General features: G+C 43.9%; 1 protein-coding gene across 2 annotated transcripts in view; it reads right to left on the bottom strand.

Annotated features, from left to right (window-relative positions):
* The window catches only part of ITPR1 (inositol 1,4,5-trisphosphate receptor, type 1), a 323,113-nt gene that overhangs the window by 125,516 nt on the left and 181,273 nt on the right, over positions 1-16,324 (bottom strand). For both annotated transcript variants that reach the window (XM_015418813.1, XM_015418814.1), the window contains one exon: positions 15,833-15,944. In XM_015418813.1, coding sequence (XP_015274299.1) covers positions 15,833-15,944 — 112 coding nt within the window. The remainder of the gene's footprint in view (positions 1-15,832; positions 15,945-16,324) is intronic.

Here is a 16,324-nt window from a genome sequence, read left to right as displayed (position 1 = left end):
CCTGCCCTTCACTACCCAAAGGAGTCTCAGAGCGGCTTACCATCTCCTTTCCCTTCCCCTCCCCACAACAGACACCCTGTGAGGTAGGTGGGGGCTGAGAGAGCTCTTGACAGAGACTGCTGTTCTTCAAGAACAGCTCTGACAGGACTATGGCTTGCCCAAGGTCATCCAGCAGCTGCAAGTGGAGGAGTGGGGAATCAAACCCAGTCCTCCCAGATTAGAGTCTGCGCACTTAACCACTACACCATTTTTAGTGTCTTCCACACACAGAAGGGCTGTTTTAAACCACTTGTGTGCTAAAAGCCAGTGGAAGAAAAAGTAAAATAAAGATCTTCTTTCCCTCGTGCAGGAGTTGCCAGAAACTCTTGAGCAAATGGAGTCGTGAGCAGGGCTATTTTTGGGCAGGAACACACAGGAACGGAGTTCCGGCTGGCTTCAGAGTTGCCCACGCTCTCTAAAGCCAAAACTTCTGCATGCGTGGCTACAGAGGGAAGGCCTGGAGATAGGGTTGCCAAGTCAGAAAAACTCACCAGCGGGGGAGCCTCGCCGGGCTCCGGGAGCCGTTGTCGGATCCGCGCGCCGCCAGCGCGTCACCGGAAGTTTACCTGTCCCCACTTGGCAGCCCTACCCCCCGGCAACTCCGAGGCGAGCAGGCCGGGGGAGCTCTGGAAGGCTTAGGGAGGCATTTAAATGCCTCCCCATGCCTCCCCCAGCCTGTTCAAGGGCCAGCTTGCCTGGGCGCCCTACAGCTGCGGGGCGCCCGGGCAAGCCAAGGGAAGGCATGAGGTATGGCCTAATATGCTAATGAGTTTCTGCTGTTGGGTGTGGCCTGTTATGCTAATGTTTCTGTCCTACACTGAGTTCCTGCTGGGCTTTTTCTCCAAAAAAAGCCCTGGTCATGAGAGAGCGGTGTTACGTCGCTCGCTTAATGTAATGTATTCAGATGCTGCCCTGAATGCATTAGGAGGTATGTAAATCCTCCCATAGAGAAGCCATGCAAAGCTTCAGCTTCGGCAGGGATTCGCGCCGAAAAGTATTGTGGCCAATCAGATTTGAACTATATGTAAGCGGGAAAGCTTATGATTGGTCTTTATGCGATCAACCTGATAGGTTGAGATATGTATAGTAGGTGTGGCTACATTAGCCCGGAATGTTTAAATACCGAGCAGCTGAAATGGACTAGCTGTTCGGGCTATGAGGATTTTTACCGGCTAGCTGTTCGGGCTATGAGGAGTTGTACCGTGTCAGAATAAGTCGATTGAAGAGCTGAATAAACTTGAGTTTTGCTGAATCACTCTCTGACTATTATTGTTAAGCACGGACTTAACAGCGTCATTTTCAAACTCCACGATAAAAAAATAAAAGATTGACTCTGTTTTCAAAGCACGTGAGTTCCTGAGAGTACAGCTGGGGGAGCCAGTGAAGGACAAGAAGGAAGAAGAAGAAAGCAAATCTGATGGTGAACTGGGCTCGGCATCTTCTGACGATGACTCTCTCCCCGCAAAGAGGGCGGCCACCCCATTAAAAAAAAAAAAGGCTGAAGGACTCTGAATTGTGCCTGAAAAGCATATAATAACTATGGGATGCTATGGGGGTTTCTTAAACAGATAGATTGATGGGTAAAAAGATAAATAATTTAGCATAACCGACTATGTTCAAAGTAATAATAGTATTTAAGACTAACATTTATATAAGCTTATGAGCTCCTATTCTTGGGGTTTTAGTTATTAGTGGTTCTCTTTCCTTTCTCCATAGTTGTAGTTTTCCTCCCCTAATTTTCGGTTATAGTTTGTAGTCTTTTGAAAAAAACCTAATAAAAACCTCCCCTTAGGGGGAATTCAAAAAACAAACCAACAAAAAGCGTTGGTTCCTTTACATCCCTAGAAGACAGTTATCTGGGTGTTCACTAGGGTTGCCAGGTTTGGGTTGGAAAATACCTGGAGACTTTGGGGGTGGATCCGGGAGGGGGCATGGTTTGGGGAGGGGAGGGGAGGGGCCTCAGCATGGTCCAATGCCATAGAGCCCACCCTTTGAAGCAGCCATTTTCTCCAGGGGAGCCGATCTCTGTCAGCTGGAGATCAGTTGTGAAAGCGGGAGATCTCCAGGAGCCACCTGGAGGATGGCAACCCTAGTGTTCACATTCCTTGAGGGTTTTTTTTTCTAAGCAGCTTATTAGAGATAAAATTAATGGAAATAAACTGCCTATATCTGAAAGATTTTATACATTAAGAGTCTTAGAAGCAGATCTGATACACAGCATTGTACGACTAAGAGCACTATCCTAAGCAGAGTTATATTTTTCTAAGTTCATCCAAGTCAATGGGCCCTGAAGGGTGTAACTATGCTTAGGATTTCACTGTAGCTCTCTTTCATTCAGTCTGTTAGTTGACTCGGATGATGATGATGATGATGATGATGATAACAGCCTTTGCTATGTATTTAAAACTAGCCCCAGCATGCTGATTTGCCAGTGTTTCTCGTTGAAGATAGGACTAAATAAAACATCAGATCAATGTGATCATCTCGTCTCAAACAGGGAATCATTCACACAGGGACTGCCTGCCTACAGTGGGGTAAAGGGGAGCAGGCTGTCTTTATTCACTTCAGAACTCTGGCTATGTAATGAGCTTTACTGAGTCATCTCCCTGATACTGTACCAAATGCATGCAAGTGGTAGGAGCTCTTTGAATTAACGATCTTGCAACCTGTTCTGAACACAGGTCTAGAGACAGGCTCGGAGCCACTGCAGATGTAGTACTTTAAAGGGGCTGAATCCGTAATTTAGAGGTGATTATTCCTTTCTCCACTACTTCTCATGGACAAGTAAAGGTCAGGAGAGGGTGAGACAGGGCAGGCAGACACACTCATCTTGCTTTCCACTAAAATGAACAGGTTACCTGCCCCTCTTGTCCAAACAACCAGCAACAGCAAGTATCCCATGTGAACAATGGGGCAGGAAATACCGATATCCCAAGACTGATCCTTTTCCAACAAGAGCAGACAACTAGGAGCAGGAGATGAGTGGTGTTGCACAGCAGCCATCACTAGATTCGTGCTTGGGATGCTTCTCTTTCCCCCTCTCTTGTCCCAATTTGTTTACCACCCTGGCAGGATTCCTGTGCTTTTAGCAGCTACCAAACAGGCAGAAACTGTGATGCAAGGATGGGTCAAGCTTCACTTATTCAGCCTGTGCTTTGACATGCCCATCAAAGGAGCCTGGCTAGAAAGTCCTAGATGCCCAACCAAACATTAGGAACTAGCCATGCTCATATTTAAACCTCAAAAATATTTCTTGAGTGTTGCCCCCTGCCCTGACCCAAAATCACATAACTCTCAAGCCCTTTAGAGATGCAGACCCACCTCTTTTCTGTAACAGTAAAATTCTTACAGTATACATGATTTTACAGAAACAGAGAGTGAGACAGCGAGCATTACTGCAGCTGCTGGCAAAGACTCGTGTATATTGCTTTGGCAGTTGTGTTAGCATTTCACAAAAAAAGAAAGAAGAAAAAAAAAACACTTTAGCAGCCATACAGACGCAGCATAGTCTGGGATACTGACAGCCAGAGTCTGGACTGAACTAACAGTAAACAGCTCCACCACATTTTATTGGCAATTACTGCTGAAGGTCACACATCAGCAGCAAGCCTAAATTCCAGGAAAAAAACCCTTCCTCTTATGTAACTGCTGCTTGAATGTTGGCAGTTGCCCAACAGAGCAGTTCACTGCAATGTAGGAGGGAGTTAGGGAGAGAGGGAGAGATGATAAGTAGGACATCTCTCAGTTCCATTCCACATCACCAGGGCGCCCCCTTCAGGCAACCTTTAATAGTTTAAGAATTATCTGTTGCACTGTCTCTTCTGTTCTTTTACATTTCCCTGGTATTTGAGAAGAGGAGATCAGGCCTGCTGAAGCAACGTGGCTACTGGCGTGCTGTTTTTGTTGCCCTGTCTCAAAGATGGTAATGAGGGACTAGGAAAGGTTCAAAAAAGAGAAACCAAAAATGATCAAGGGGTTGGAGAACCTCCCCTACAAGGAAAGGCTACAGAACTTTGGACTTTTCAATTCAGAACAAAAAGATAACTGGGGGTGGACGGGGGGATGAAATGAAGTATGATGTAGAGAAAGTGGAGTGGGAGAACGTTTCCCAGAATATCAGAACTTGGGGGCAGCCGATGATGGGTCAAAGGATAGCTTTTAAAAACAGGATTAGATCGACACAAGAAGTAGGGACCTGTGATACTCACGGGGAAGGGGAGGGTAATTCCTTTCCTCATGTTAATAACCCACCCACCCCAATCACCAGCCTCCCTCCACTTGGCCATCTCTGGAGCCTTCTGCTCTACTCCCCCTTCCTCCTTCAAGGCAGGAAGGAGGTAAAAGGAGGAAGGGCCGCAGGAGAAGCCGTTTGACCCTGGGAAGCTTTGGAGCGATACTCGCTCCAGAACAGGCCTGTAGCTACAGTGGGGCATTTTGGGACCCTGCCCCCTTAATTAAAAGCCATGCCCCACAAAGAACAATGGCAGAAACCTTATTTTTGAGGAGAGACCTCCCGTCCAGAGGTCTTCAGCTGCCTTTCTTACCTTGGGCATCCCCCCTCCTCATCTTCCCCTGCACGCTGCACCCACCCTGCTTGTGAAGTCTTGGGGCCTTCTGAGCCAGGCTCCTGTGCTGCTTCCGTGCACTTTAAGTGCCGCGCCATCTACCCACCCACCCGTCCAACTTTTTCTCCACACCGGCTGGCTGGAAAAGGCAGCACTGGACCGGCATGCTGGAGGAGAAGGCGGCGCAGGCAGGACTTGGCAAACCACTGCACATTGTGGCTAAATTTAAAGTGAGTGACAGAGGGTCTTCCTGCAATTTGCTAGAGTCAGGTAGCAGCAGCACCAGTCAAAAGGGAATACATACCCCACCCCGCCCCCTCAGGCTCCACAAAGCTTCAGAGGGTTTTCTTCTCCGCCAATTGCTCGAGCCAGGCAGAAGTGGCACCACTGATGAAGGAACATGTAAGATGCACTGCCTTGTGCTTCAGCTTTCTGAGATAAAAGTGGCCTTTAAAAACAAAACAAAAAACAAAAAAGCAGAGGGAATCTGCAGCTTGTGTTAAAATTTGGTATGGGAGATGATGACAGATTAGGCTTGTCACCTTCTCCCAGGTGGCACCCCTGCCGATTTGGGACCCCAAATGACTACTGGGATGGTGAACTGGCCCTGCTGGAGAAAGCAGCAATGGGGAATGGCCTCTGCACCCCATGTTGTGGGGGGGGGTATGTGGTTGGCCACTGTAGGAAACAGGATGCTGGACTAGCTAGACCACTGGTGTGGTCCACAGGATTGATCTTGTGTGAAGGCAAAGCACTGGGTAATGGAATCATGAGAAATGCAAAAACAGAACTACTGGAGGATTTCTTTTTCATCACAGAAGTCATTTCAACCTAATACCTAGGTAACAATGAGCTCTGAAACCTGAGGCAGTGAAGAGGGAAGAGACCATATCAAGAAGTTATTTCATAATCCTTCACTGACTCAATTCTTATAGTCAATAGGGTTAATGATTCACTTGATGTGTCATGTCTAAGTCTTGACTTGACTAAGACAATTTTCTTCCATTGTGATCATCCTTCCCAAACAGAACTGCCAAAGCTGGAGATTTCTTATCTGTCTTATCTGCCTATTTCTCAATCTTCTCATGGCAAATTTCATGAAATAAAAAGTTTGAAACACACCCGTTGAGGGAGTTAAAACAGAGAAGCAGAAACCACAATAGCTCAGTTATTCTCAGGTCAGCTTTACTATAAATAATCCATCTCTCTCTAAGCTTGCTCACGTGTGCTGGTCCATGCCACAAGTACAGCTATGGAAAGGGAAGCTGAAAATTCAGAAAGCAGTCCCATGAGGGAGATGGGGCAGAACTTCCATTTCTGTGGCATTCTTTAATTGCTGGCCTAAGACATATCAGAAACAAACATACAGATATCTAGTGGATAGGATGGGCAACAGGACTGCTACAAAAACTGAATAACTGGAGAGCAATATGTGGATGACTCACAGCTCCATCTCACACTTCTAGCAGATCTAAGGGAGGTGGTGGAAACCGTGAACAGGTGCCTGGAGGCAGTTTTGGAATGATGGGGGCTAACACACTGAAACTTAATGCCAACAAAATGGAGGTGCTACTGGAGGAGGGAACATCTGATCTAGGCCTTGGGAGAACTCTGGCTCTAGATGGGGATGCATTCCCCCTAAAGGAACATATTCATAGCTTGGACTCAGGCCTCCTGTTGGATAAACAGCAAAGATCTTGCCACCCTGGAGCATGCCCTGGTAACATCTAGACTAGATTACTGCAATATGCTCTACATGGTCTGCCCTTGAAGACTGTCTGGAAGCTATAGTTGGTTCAGAATGCTGTAGGCACATTGCTAACTGGAGTGGGTCACAGGGACCATATCACTCCAGTCTTGTTTCACCTACACAGGCTCGCAATATGATTCTGGGCCCAATTCAGGGTGCTGGTATTGACCTTTAAAGCTTTATGGCTTGTGGCCAGCATACTTCAAGGATTGCCTTCTCCCATATGAATCTACCTGTCTGCTGTGGTCATCTTTGGAGGCCCTGAGGCTAGAATGGTGGGAACCCAAGAAAAGGCCTTCTCAGATCTGGGGCCAAAACTTTGGATCTCCCTCCCAAGGGAGATTCACCTGTTTTGCTCTATTGTTGCCTTCCATCAGTGGGTGAAGACTTTTTTTTTTGGTATCCTCCTAATGAATGTTATTGGTCCTCATTTAAGGTTTTGGTGTCATGAGAGTTTATATGCTTTTACTGAATTATTTATACATATATATATATAATTTTAAATGTCCTTTTAATGATGGAATGTTTAGATGTTTGTAACCTTCGGGACCCTTCTTGGGTGTAAAGGTGGCATAGGAATATTTTAAATAAATTAATTAAATAAAAAGTCTTAGCCTATACATGCCTGAAAAGCTTGGGAGGTTGAACACCCATTCAGATAGGACACAAATGAAATATGGACTGTTCTAACAACTGCCAACAAATTTAGAACAAATGATCATACACACATTACTGTAATCGTATGCTTGGACTGCCTGCAACACCATGATCTTTCTTGAGAGGGACCAAGTGCAGAAGACAGTTGAACTGGACACTGAGAACAACACTGTGTATTTGGCTCTAAATGGCTCTTATCCAAGATAGCAGAGACAGCCATGAATCCCTATAGAGATATTGCTACAGAAAAGAAATACAATGTCACCCAAGCTGCTCCTTTCCCCACTTCTTTGTTATATTACAACCAGTTCTGGGAGTGCTTCTAAAACCTTAGCTAGACAGAAGATGTAGAAGAGCAAAAGGAAACAGAACATTTGCTACTCCTGCTATAATACTAGACATTTCCAGAACAGCATCCAGCGCTGGTCATTTTCCATGATAGAACTACCAACCTAAATGGAGTGTTTGATCCCAAAACCTGTTCTTGTGTGCATTTTTCTTTTTAAAAATATTAGAATGTGCAGGAATAGGTGGAAACTCCCTTGAGCCATCTGACATCTGAGGGGAGGAACCATGGTTCAGTGGCAGAGCAGCCATTTATGAAGCAGAAGATCCCAGGTTCAACCCCAACATTTCCGCTTAAAAGTAGCAGGTGACATGAAAGAGCTATGGAGCTGCTGCCAGCCACAGTAGGCAATACTGACCATGACAGATCAATGGATTGACTCGGTGGAAAGCAGCTTCATGTGCTTGAAGTCAGAAGTCAGCTTAATGAAAGCTAAACAAGGACCTTAAAAATAACAAAACTTGTACTGTTGGCCGTAAAACTCATCTAAAGGGAAACACTGTGGCTCCTTTACAGAATTTTCAGAGAATCCAAGCCTCTGCCAGAAGACACTTTTAATAAACAGGCCATGCTCATTTCCTATATTTATAAACACACCTGCTCCAAGCATGGAATCCTTCCACTGAAGGCAGCCAACGAAGTTCTTACTTGTAATTAAGAGCCCAAGTTCTAAATTGAGCCAGATCACTCTGGCTGATTTACTGCAAAACGCAGCAGGCTGCAGTGGTCAGAAACTTGTTGGGGTGGGGTGGGGTGGGGTGAGCAAAGACGAGTTTCATTTTGGTGGCAGAGAAGAAGTCCACACTTTCTTTCTTGTTTCAGTGTATATAGTCACACCATCAACCACTGTGGGCTGACAGCCATCCTTGAGAACAGACGTCACTATTTCCTTCCAAACAGAGCTTTTATCAGCTACCCATGTATGACATTACTTAGTTTACAATATTTTATGTGCAGCCCAATCCTATGCATGGCCACGAATTTTCAAAGTTAGTAGTATATTCCTAAGTATGCATAAGAAGGTTAACTGTTAACCAGTTTTAACCGTTAAAGTGACTAACAGATACAATATTCTAATTCAATACAAATAGACAAAATACAAATGTTCTAATTAAATAAAACAGTGATCTAGATTTGATTCTCCACTTCAGACTTTAGGATGTGCTGCCACCTGTTGTTTTATGGGATAGGCCTATATTATAAGGGGGAAGCTGTGTGTGTATGTGTGCATGGGCAGGGTTTTTAAATCCATATACTACAGCTAAGGACTTCCTACACTGTACCCCATAGACTTTTAAAACAGTAGCTATGAGGCCAACATGGGCCTCTGGACAGTCCCTGCAATGCTTAATACATGAAAGTAGGATGATAGTGAAACTAATGTTATCTATAGAATGCTCAATCATTGGCTGAGTCTGGAGACCCTTATTCTTACTCTTTATTAGATAAAAAGAAAAACTCAATTTTGAGATCAAACCTGCTATACTCTAGCCTAAAATCATTTAAATTGATGGGCTTTGACTGGAGTAACTGCACAGGACTGCACCATAAACTAGGAGCATTAATCCAAAGAAGCAGCAAAGCAATCTGTAATATTAGTCTGCACTACACAACTTCAGACTAAGTCACTGCCACGATCAAATGAACTGTTTTGCTAATTTAACATGCGTAACAGATAGTTCTGCTGGTGTTATTCAAACGGCAGAACCCTCCCTTCCCACAAACCACTTCTGAAACTTCAATTTTTTAAGAAAAGTTTGAGTCAAGACAAAGCGTGGAAAGGGGGAAGGGAAGTATCTGCAATTTAATGTAAATCAAAAATCATACTCGGCCTTCCTATTTTATAAATGTTTTTAAAGTAGTAAAGTAGCTCTTTGGATATTCCTGTCTGTCAGCTCTCCTAGTTCGGAACATCGTGAGATTTAGACGCAAGATAACAATCGGTAATGGATTTTTATTATTTATTTATTTACTTTATACCCCGCCCTCCCTGCCAGAGATCTCACAGCACCAGAACATTCATGAAGATAACTAAAGGACTTTAGCACACTTCAACCCATCATCTTATTTAGCACTCAAAATGTCCAAAATGGGATGAAGGAGTAGATTTCCTACATACCCAGAGTTTCACTGCGTGTTTCTAAGCACATCGCCACATTAATCTGTGGGGCTGAGTCAGGCAAGTCACCTCTTCATACCCTTCAGAGTACAAAATGCATCGAAAGAGGACATTTAGAAAAAACATTAAAAACTTCCAACACAGGCCCTTGGAAGTTGTGCTCTACTGCTTTACTAGCACAAGTACATGTACCACGAGGTTTAACATCAGCAAGACAATAGGACAGACTACAGGGCTACAAACAGCACAAGAGTAACACTGTGGGAAACTTTCTGAATACATAAAGAAATGAAAAACCTCAGCATTATCCAGTTCACCAAGTGCAACCAGCTGGAAAGAGAAAAAAAAGAGGGGAGAAAAGAGAAATTTAAAACAAATATTAGTAAGAGGAAGCAAAAACTAACCCAAGAACTAAGAGTACTGATATACAAATTCCTAATCCTTACCCTAACTCTAATCATAGGATATTTGACTTTGCGAATGGTCCCATAGCTTCTCTTACTAGGTAAAAGGTAAAGGTTCCCTTGCTCGAAAGCCAGTCGAGTCCGACTCCAGGGTTGCGGTGCTCATCTCCGTTTCAAAGCCGAAGAGCCAGCGCTGTCCGAAGAAGTTTCCGTGGTTATGTGGCCGGCATGACTAAACACCAAGGCGCACGGAATGCTGTTACCTTCCCACTGAAGTGGTACCTATTTATCTACTTGCAATTTCTTGCTTTCGAACTGCTAGGTTGGCAGGAGCTAGAACTAGAGACAGTAGCTCACTCCGTCATGCGGCAACTTGGGTCTCAAACTGCTGACCTTCCACAGCCTGCAGCTCAGCATCTTAACCACTTGAGCCACCGCAGCTTCTCTTACTAATGCAACAGTAAATTCAGTTTTGTCACCGTCTTAAACGCACAAATGTCAACTTCAGAAACTGCAAGAGCAGCCTACAGCAATGTACATCCTCCTATGCCAGAGGGAAAAACAAGTCTTGTATACATACTGAGATCTTTCCCACCAATACAAAGTAATGCTTCCATGCCCCCAATTGCATCAAACATCTGAGGGCTCTTTATAACAGACTCTCATACATCAGTTCTAGTATTTACCATTACATTCACTGGATTGGATGGGTTTAAAACCACTGTGTTTAATACTTATTCGGTTGTGGCGATTTTGGCCTGCAGTATGAGAGCAGGATTCAAGTCCTGTAATACCTTAAAGATTGACAAGATTTCCAGGGTATACATTTTGGAGAGTCAAAGCTCCCTTGGTCAGATATTTGTACAGTGTGGCTCAATGGAAGTGCACATACAAGTTGCATGAAGAAGATCCCATGTTCAGTACCTGGCATCTCCAGTTAAATGATTTCAGGTAGAAAGGCTGGTGAGCAAATCTTCCTGAGGCCCTGGGCTGTGTGTTCTAGTCAATGTGGACAATACCATTTTTCAACTCTACCACACCTGTATCTGTCCTTTCCTTCAAGGAGCTTAGGGCATTGGGTACAAAACTATCTCCTTCAGCGTTAGATGAACCAGTGGTTTGATTCAGCACAAGGTAGTTCCTGAATTTGTGCATACAAGGTACCACCCCCAGCATATGTCATCTTTACTGTGAGTGTGCAATTGGGATTTCCAAGACCTCGGGGGAATTTCATTACAGTACAACTTCCCTTCTGTGAAAGGGCATGGAACCCGAGCCACAAATCATGAGATCAGATATACAGCAGTATGAAATAAACAGAATTACTCATGTACCAATTTACATGGAGAAAACTACTGGAAAGTTTGGGGGGAAAGAATCAGGAGTTCTTCCTAACAAAATTTATCCTAAACACTTCTGTGCAAGAGATTTGTTAGTTGCTACCAGATTATATCATTTTTTTAAAAAAAGGGAAATGCCAGTGCAGTGCTTTTATACACTATCATTTCCCCCATGGTTACACATTTTTGTAGTCACCTCCACACAGACTCTGAACAAAGAACTTGATAACCCTATCCTTTCAATGATTTTCAGAGATGGTTCATAAGGAATATTACCACGGGGAATTGAATCTGAACGATCAAGAAGCTCACGGGCTTATCAAAAGATTTAGAGGAAAGATTCAGATTTTTCTAGCCAGATATCAGAACAGCTTCTGCTTTGTATTGTATTCACAGATAAATCTGCTTTGATCCATCCACAAGCTTTCTTTTCCACTGGTGAGTTCTGGGCTTTGAAAGGCCGAATTTATACTAACACTAGCCTGCTACCCATGCTTCGCTACGGTATTTAAGTTCCGTAAATCCAGTTATAATACTGATGATGTGAAGTTTGAAATGTGACATTTGTTGTAGGAATTCTAACAGAGAAGATTGTAGTGTAAGAAATGAAGTGAGACATACGTACCCCCCCCCTCTACTGAAGGACCTCTCTCTAGACCACATTGGTGGTTCTGCCCTCAGGTGATAGGATGACCAGGCTGCTTGATGAGCTCACTCTGGAGCAGGCCACATAGAACTGTCCATTTAAGAAGCAGTCGTCTGTTAAGTCAGCTCCTGCTACCTTCCACGAAAGTGATGGACTCTCTACCTGAGTTCCTGGATTGTTTTGCTCATATGGAGACTGTATTGTCCTGAGCACCTCAGGGTGATCTTGCTGGTACTTTGCCTGTGCAGCTCAGTGCACTGTAGGAGTACTATGTGCAAATGTCTTTGCCACATTCCTAAGTTGCCTCCTCCTTGTAGCGTTGGTGTATCTGGCTCGACATTTGCCAGGAGCTTTCTTGGGGGCAGTAAGAGGTGAGAGGTGTGAGGGGGAGTTGGTGTGAGGGAGTGGTGATGTGGTGGACATTTCTTCAGGTTCATGAGGAAGACACGCATCAAAATGGCTCCTAGAAATATCTTTTACTATCTCCCCATAAACATTCATACCCTGGCCCTGCTCCTACACCTGACAGACACCGGCCTGTCTGGTGTTGGGGGGAATTGTATTTAAAGGCATCGGGGAGGCCGGGCCAGCAGCAGTGCTAAGGCAATCCTGCTGAGCGAACATCCCCGGCCGTTGTAAGCATCCCACCTCCTCTCCTACACCTGACAGGCAGCTGCCTGTCCAGTGTAGGAGGGGGAGGGGGGAGGAGTATTAGAAGCCACGGTGGAGGTGGGGCTGCACCTGACAGACAACCACCTGTTTGGTGTAGGAGGTGGGGGGAGTGTGTTGGAAGCCACCCCATCTCCTCTCCTACCCCTGACAGGCAGCTGTCTGTCCAGTGTAGGAGGGGGAGGGGGGATGCGTATTAGAAGCCACTTTGGAGGTGGGGCTGCACCCGACAGACAACTGCCTGTTAGGTGTAGGAGGTGGGGGGAGTGTGTTGGAAGCCATCCCACCTCCTCTCCTACATCTGACAGGCAGCTGACTGTCCAGTGTAGGGGGGGAGGGGGAGGAGTATTAGAAGCCACTGTGGAGGTGGGGCCACTCCTGATTTCCTCAACTGTAATTAGCTGTCTGCAGTCCCCTGTAACTGTTTTTTTTACCTTAGAATTCTGAGCTCTGCAGCTGACCAATGAGAGAGTTGGGGGTGTAGGGAGAGAGCTGCTTGGCAGCTGCATAGGAATCAATGGGGAAGCACATTTCTCCCCTTTTGACCCACTTAGGGGTTGAATTTCTAAAAATCCCTTCTTAGCGAGCACCTACGCCACGGTGGGAGTGCTGTCCCTGAATTTGGTATCTATAGGTCCAGCGGTTTGGCCTGGGCGTTGACTTTACAGTGAGGGGACTTTCTTTTATATAGAGAGATGAGATTTCTGGCAAGTTAGTCCTGTTCATAACACTACAGATTCTGTAGGACCATACCTAGTTTGAAAGGTCATTGAAACTTTTCTAATAGAAACAAACCATCCATTACCTCATTACATTATGACTTTACAAAAATTAAGTTTTTCGAAAATAACTGTCATGAACTCCAGAACTGATGTTTTATAGTATACAGATAAGTGGGTATCGAATACAGTACATCCATTTTCATGCCACATTGCCCAGTCTAGACACTTGGTTGTATCACACTATTCATGAGTTCGAGGACTGAGGATATTCTCCCATTTCCATTCCCCTGCAGGAGTCCCATCCAGCAGCAGGAAAGCTGATTCCTGGAGTCGCATACCCACGTGGATGAAACATGTGGGTTGGAAGGCTCTATTGTTTTTGAGAGCATACCCTTGCCAGATACCTTCCAGGAATAAAATACAAGTGATACCATGTAAAAAAACTGAAAGAGCAAGTGAAAGATCATGTTTCTTATGGTGTAAAGCCCTATGCATAGATGAGGATATAACCTGGTGGGGGGCAGTGGAGAAATGCTTAAGGAGTGTTGAAAAGTTGAGCAGGACTTCTCCCTAACCCCTGGAAATCTTCAAAGAAAGGTCACGGAGAAACCTGTTCAGAAAATTTTAAATATAAGGCATTTTGCCCTATGAAAGGTGACTGAACCTAGATGATTCTCCTAGTTCTCTACTTCCAGCGCATGGTAAAGCCACTTTCAGGAACATCCATAGAAAATCAGCCGGCTCCCATATCATATAGGTACTGTTTATTTGAGATGCCTGAATGTAGCATGACCAGCTGACCCCTTCCCTTGTGACCAAGGGCCTAAAAGTTCTGGAATATTCCCCACAGGACATATTCAGTCTTATGGAATTTGTCCAAGGTGTATGGAGGTCTACATTTTCAAAATAAGTTAATTTTCTACAGAAATTTGCCTCAGAATGGTAGTGATGGTGGCAGCTACCCCTGCAAAGTGACTATAACACAAGGCTCTTCTCAGCTCAATACATCCCTGTACTTCACTATGGCACATTTAAAGATTAACATTGCTCTGAGAGACCAGCATTCTTCTCTTTATTGTCATTCTCTCCTCTAATTTCCATTCTTTCCTTCTGTGTCTCCATTCTATGCTCGGAAAACAAAACATCTTCCTTTGTAGTAGCGCTTCAGAAGGTTAGTTTTATTATCATCTCCATTTATAACTTAAAAGTCAATTATCTGTTGACTTCTTTCATGGATTATCATTTTTAATTTATATTTCAATAGAAACATAATTATCAGCTTCCTTTTGTGTATTGTGTTTTCCTGTTTTTTGTATTCTGGTTCTGTGAAACTGTCTTTGGGATATTGTCCTTTTGTGTATGAAACAGAAGCAATATTCTTTGGATTTACATACACTGAATCACTGTTTGTATCAGAGTACATAAGCCTGGAACAGTATAGGAGATCTAATCTATGAACTAGTAAAAAGAAATGGATAGCTTCAGAAGGAGTGAAGAGCTCTTCCTGAATAACAAACTAACAAGATAGTGCAGAGAAGCTGAAATAATACTGATATCAACATATCAAACTGGAGAAGTCACTTTTTAAAATATTAACTTAGTCCTATTATTTTCCAATCCTAAATACTTTCCTTTGGTTTGGAAACTCATGAGGAAGCAGCATAAGAGAAACAGTGAATAATCACGCAGCGTATTTGCGCTTCTGGTTTGGGTTCATATGTAAAGAGAAATTTTGAAATTTCTCCTACAGTGAAAGACTCTGAAGTTACGTCCTCATAATTTTCCCAGTATTTCATCACGATTTGGCACCGGCACTCATTTTAGACTTCATTTACTTCCAGTGGAACTTGTTTGCAAGCCTAAGGCTACACATTTCATACAAAGCATAGGACTGCACTGTAAGTGTTCCTACTTGGAAACGGCCTGACAAATCAATGGGTTTATTATTAGAGGACCCCATGGTTATACTTCAGGGGTAAAAAAAAATTAAAAATCTATTTTCACATCAGAGGACTCTAGTACAACAGTCTGATTGCACGTGCTTAAGGCACAGTTAAGCTCCTGATAGGATAAATTTAGACAAAATCCTCTATGATTTTTAAATTATTGCTTATCCTATAATAGCAAACCTGTAAATCTAAATCTAAAGGACAAAATACTCGGAAAAGCATCACTCTTAAAAAAAAACCCAACAAGCACGTACAACAAATATAAGGCCCCAGGACTTTATTATTACAAACAGAAAATATAGAAGAAGAGGAGGAGGAGATTGGATTTATACCCCACCCTTCACTTGGAGTCTCAGAGCGGCTTACAAACTCGTTTCCCTTCCCCACCCCACAAGAGACCCATTGCGAGGTAGGTGGGGCTGAGACGGCTCCGATAGAAACTGCTCTTTTTCAAGAACACATCTGACAGAACTATGGCTTGCCCAAGGTCATCCAGCCAGGTGCAAATGGATGAGTGGGGAATCAAACCCGGTTCTCCCAGATTAGAGTCCACGCACTTAACCACTACACCAAACTGGCTCTCAATACAGCACAGAAGATAGAATATCAACAGTAAATCAAAGTACCTTCTCTCCGTAGCCTCTGTCTTTGGTCATCATTTCCCTGAGTGTCTGCAGCACTTTAATACAAAGTTTCTCCTCATTCTCTTCCAGAAGCTGTTTAGTGTGTTTTATCAACCTGAAAACAATGAATTCATCATAGTCTGTTTCAGTACAAGAATTTCTAGTTAGGAAAGACATTTGTAGCTAATGGCTTCCAGGAAAGCTGGGAGACAGGATGGACACTGTCTTACTTGTCCCCAGATAACACTCACATGACTGGAAGGTGTCGAGACTTGCTAGAAGGAAGGTGAAGTAAACCCCTGCTTCCAGGTTATTCAGCTACAAATCACCACCTTTGGTCTTTTGGAAAGACCATTTTACAAACAGTGCTCTAGTCAGGATCCTTGACACACTAAACATGTGTTTGCTACCATGTATTACAATTTCCTCTAGGTATCAACTATGGTCTATTTACTCAATCTCTGAGTAAGGGATTAAAGAACAGTTCATATTTTT

This window comes from Gekko japonicus, unplaced genomic scaffold, assembly GCF_001447785.1.
Source record: "Gekko japonicus isolate JY-2015 unplaced genomic scaffold, Gekko_japonicus_V1.1 scaffold1315, whole genome shotgun sequence".
Lineage (NCBI taxonomy): Eukaryota > Metazoa > Chordata > Lepidosauria > Squamata > Gekkonidae > Gekko > Gekko japonicus.
Note: the sequence above shows the minus strand (reverse complement) of the source record. Positions and strands in the feature narration are given on the sequence as shown.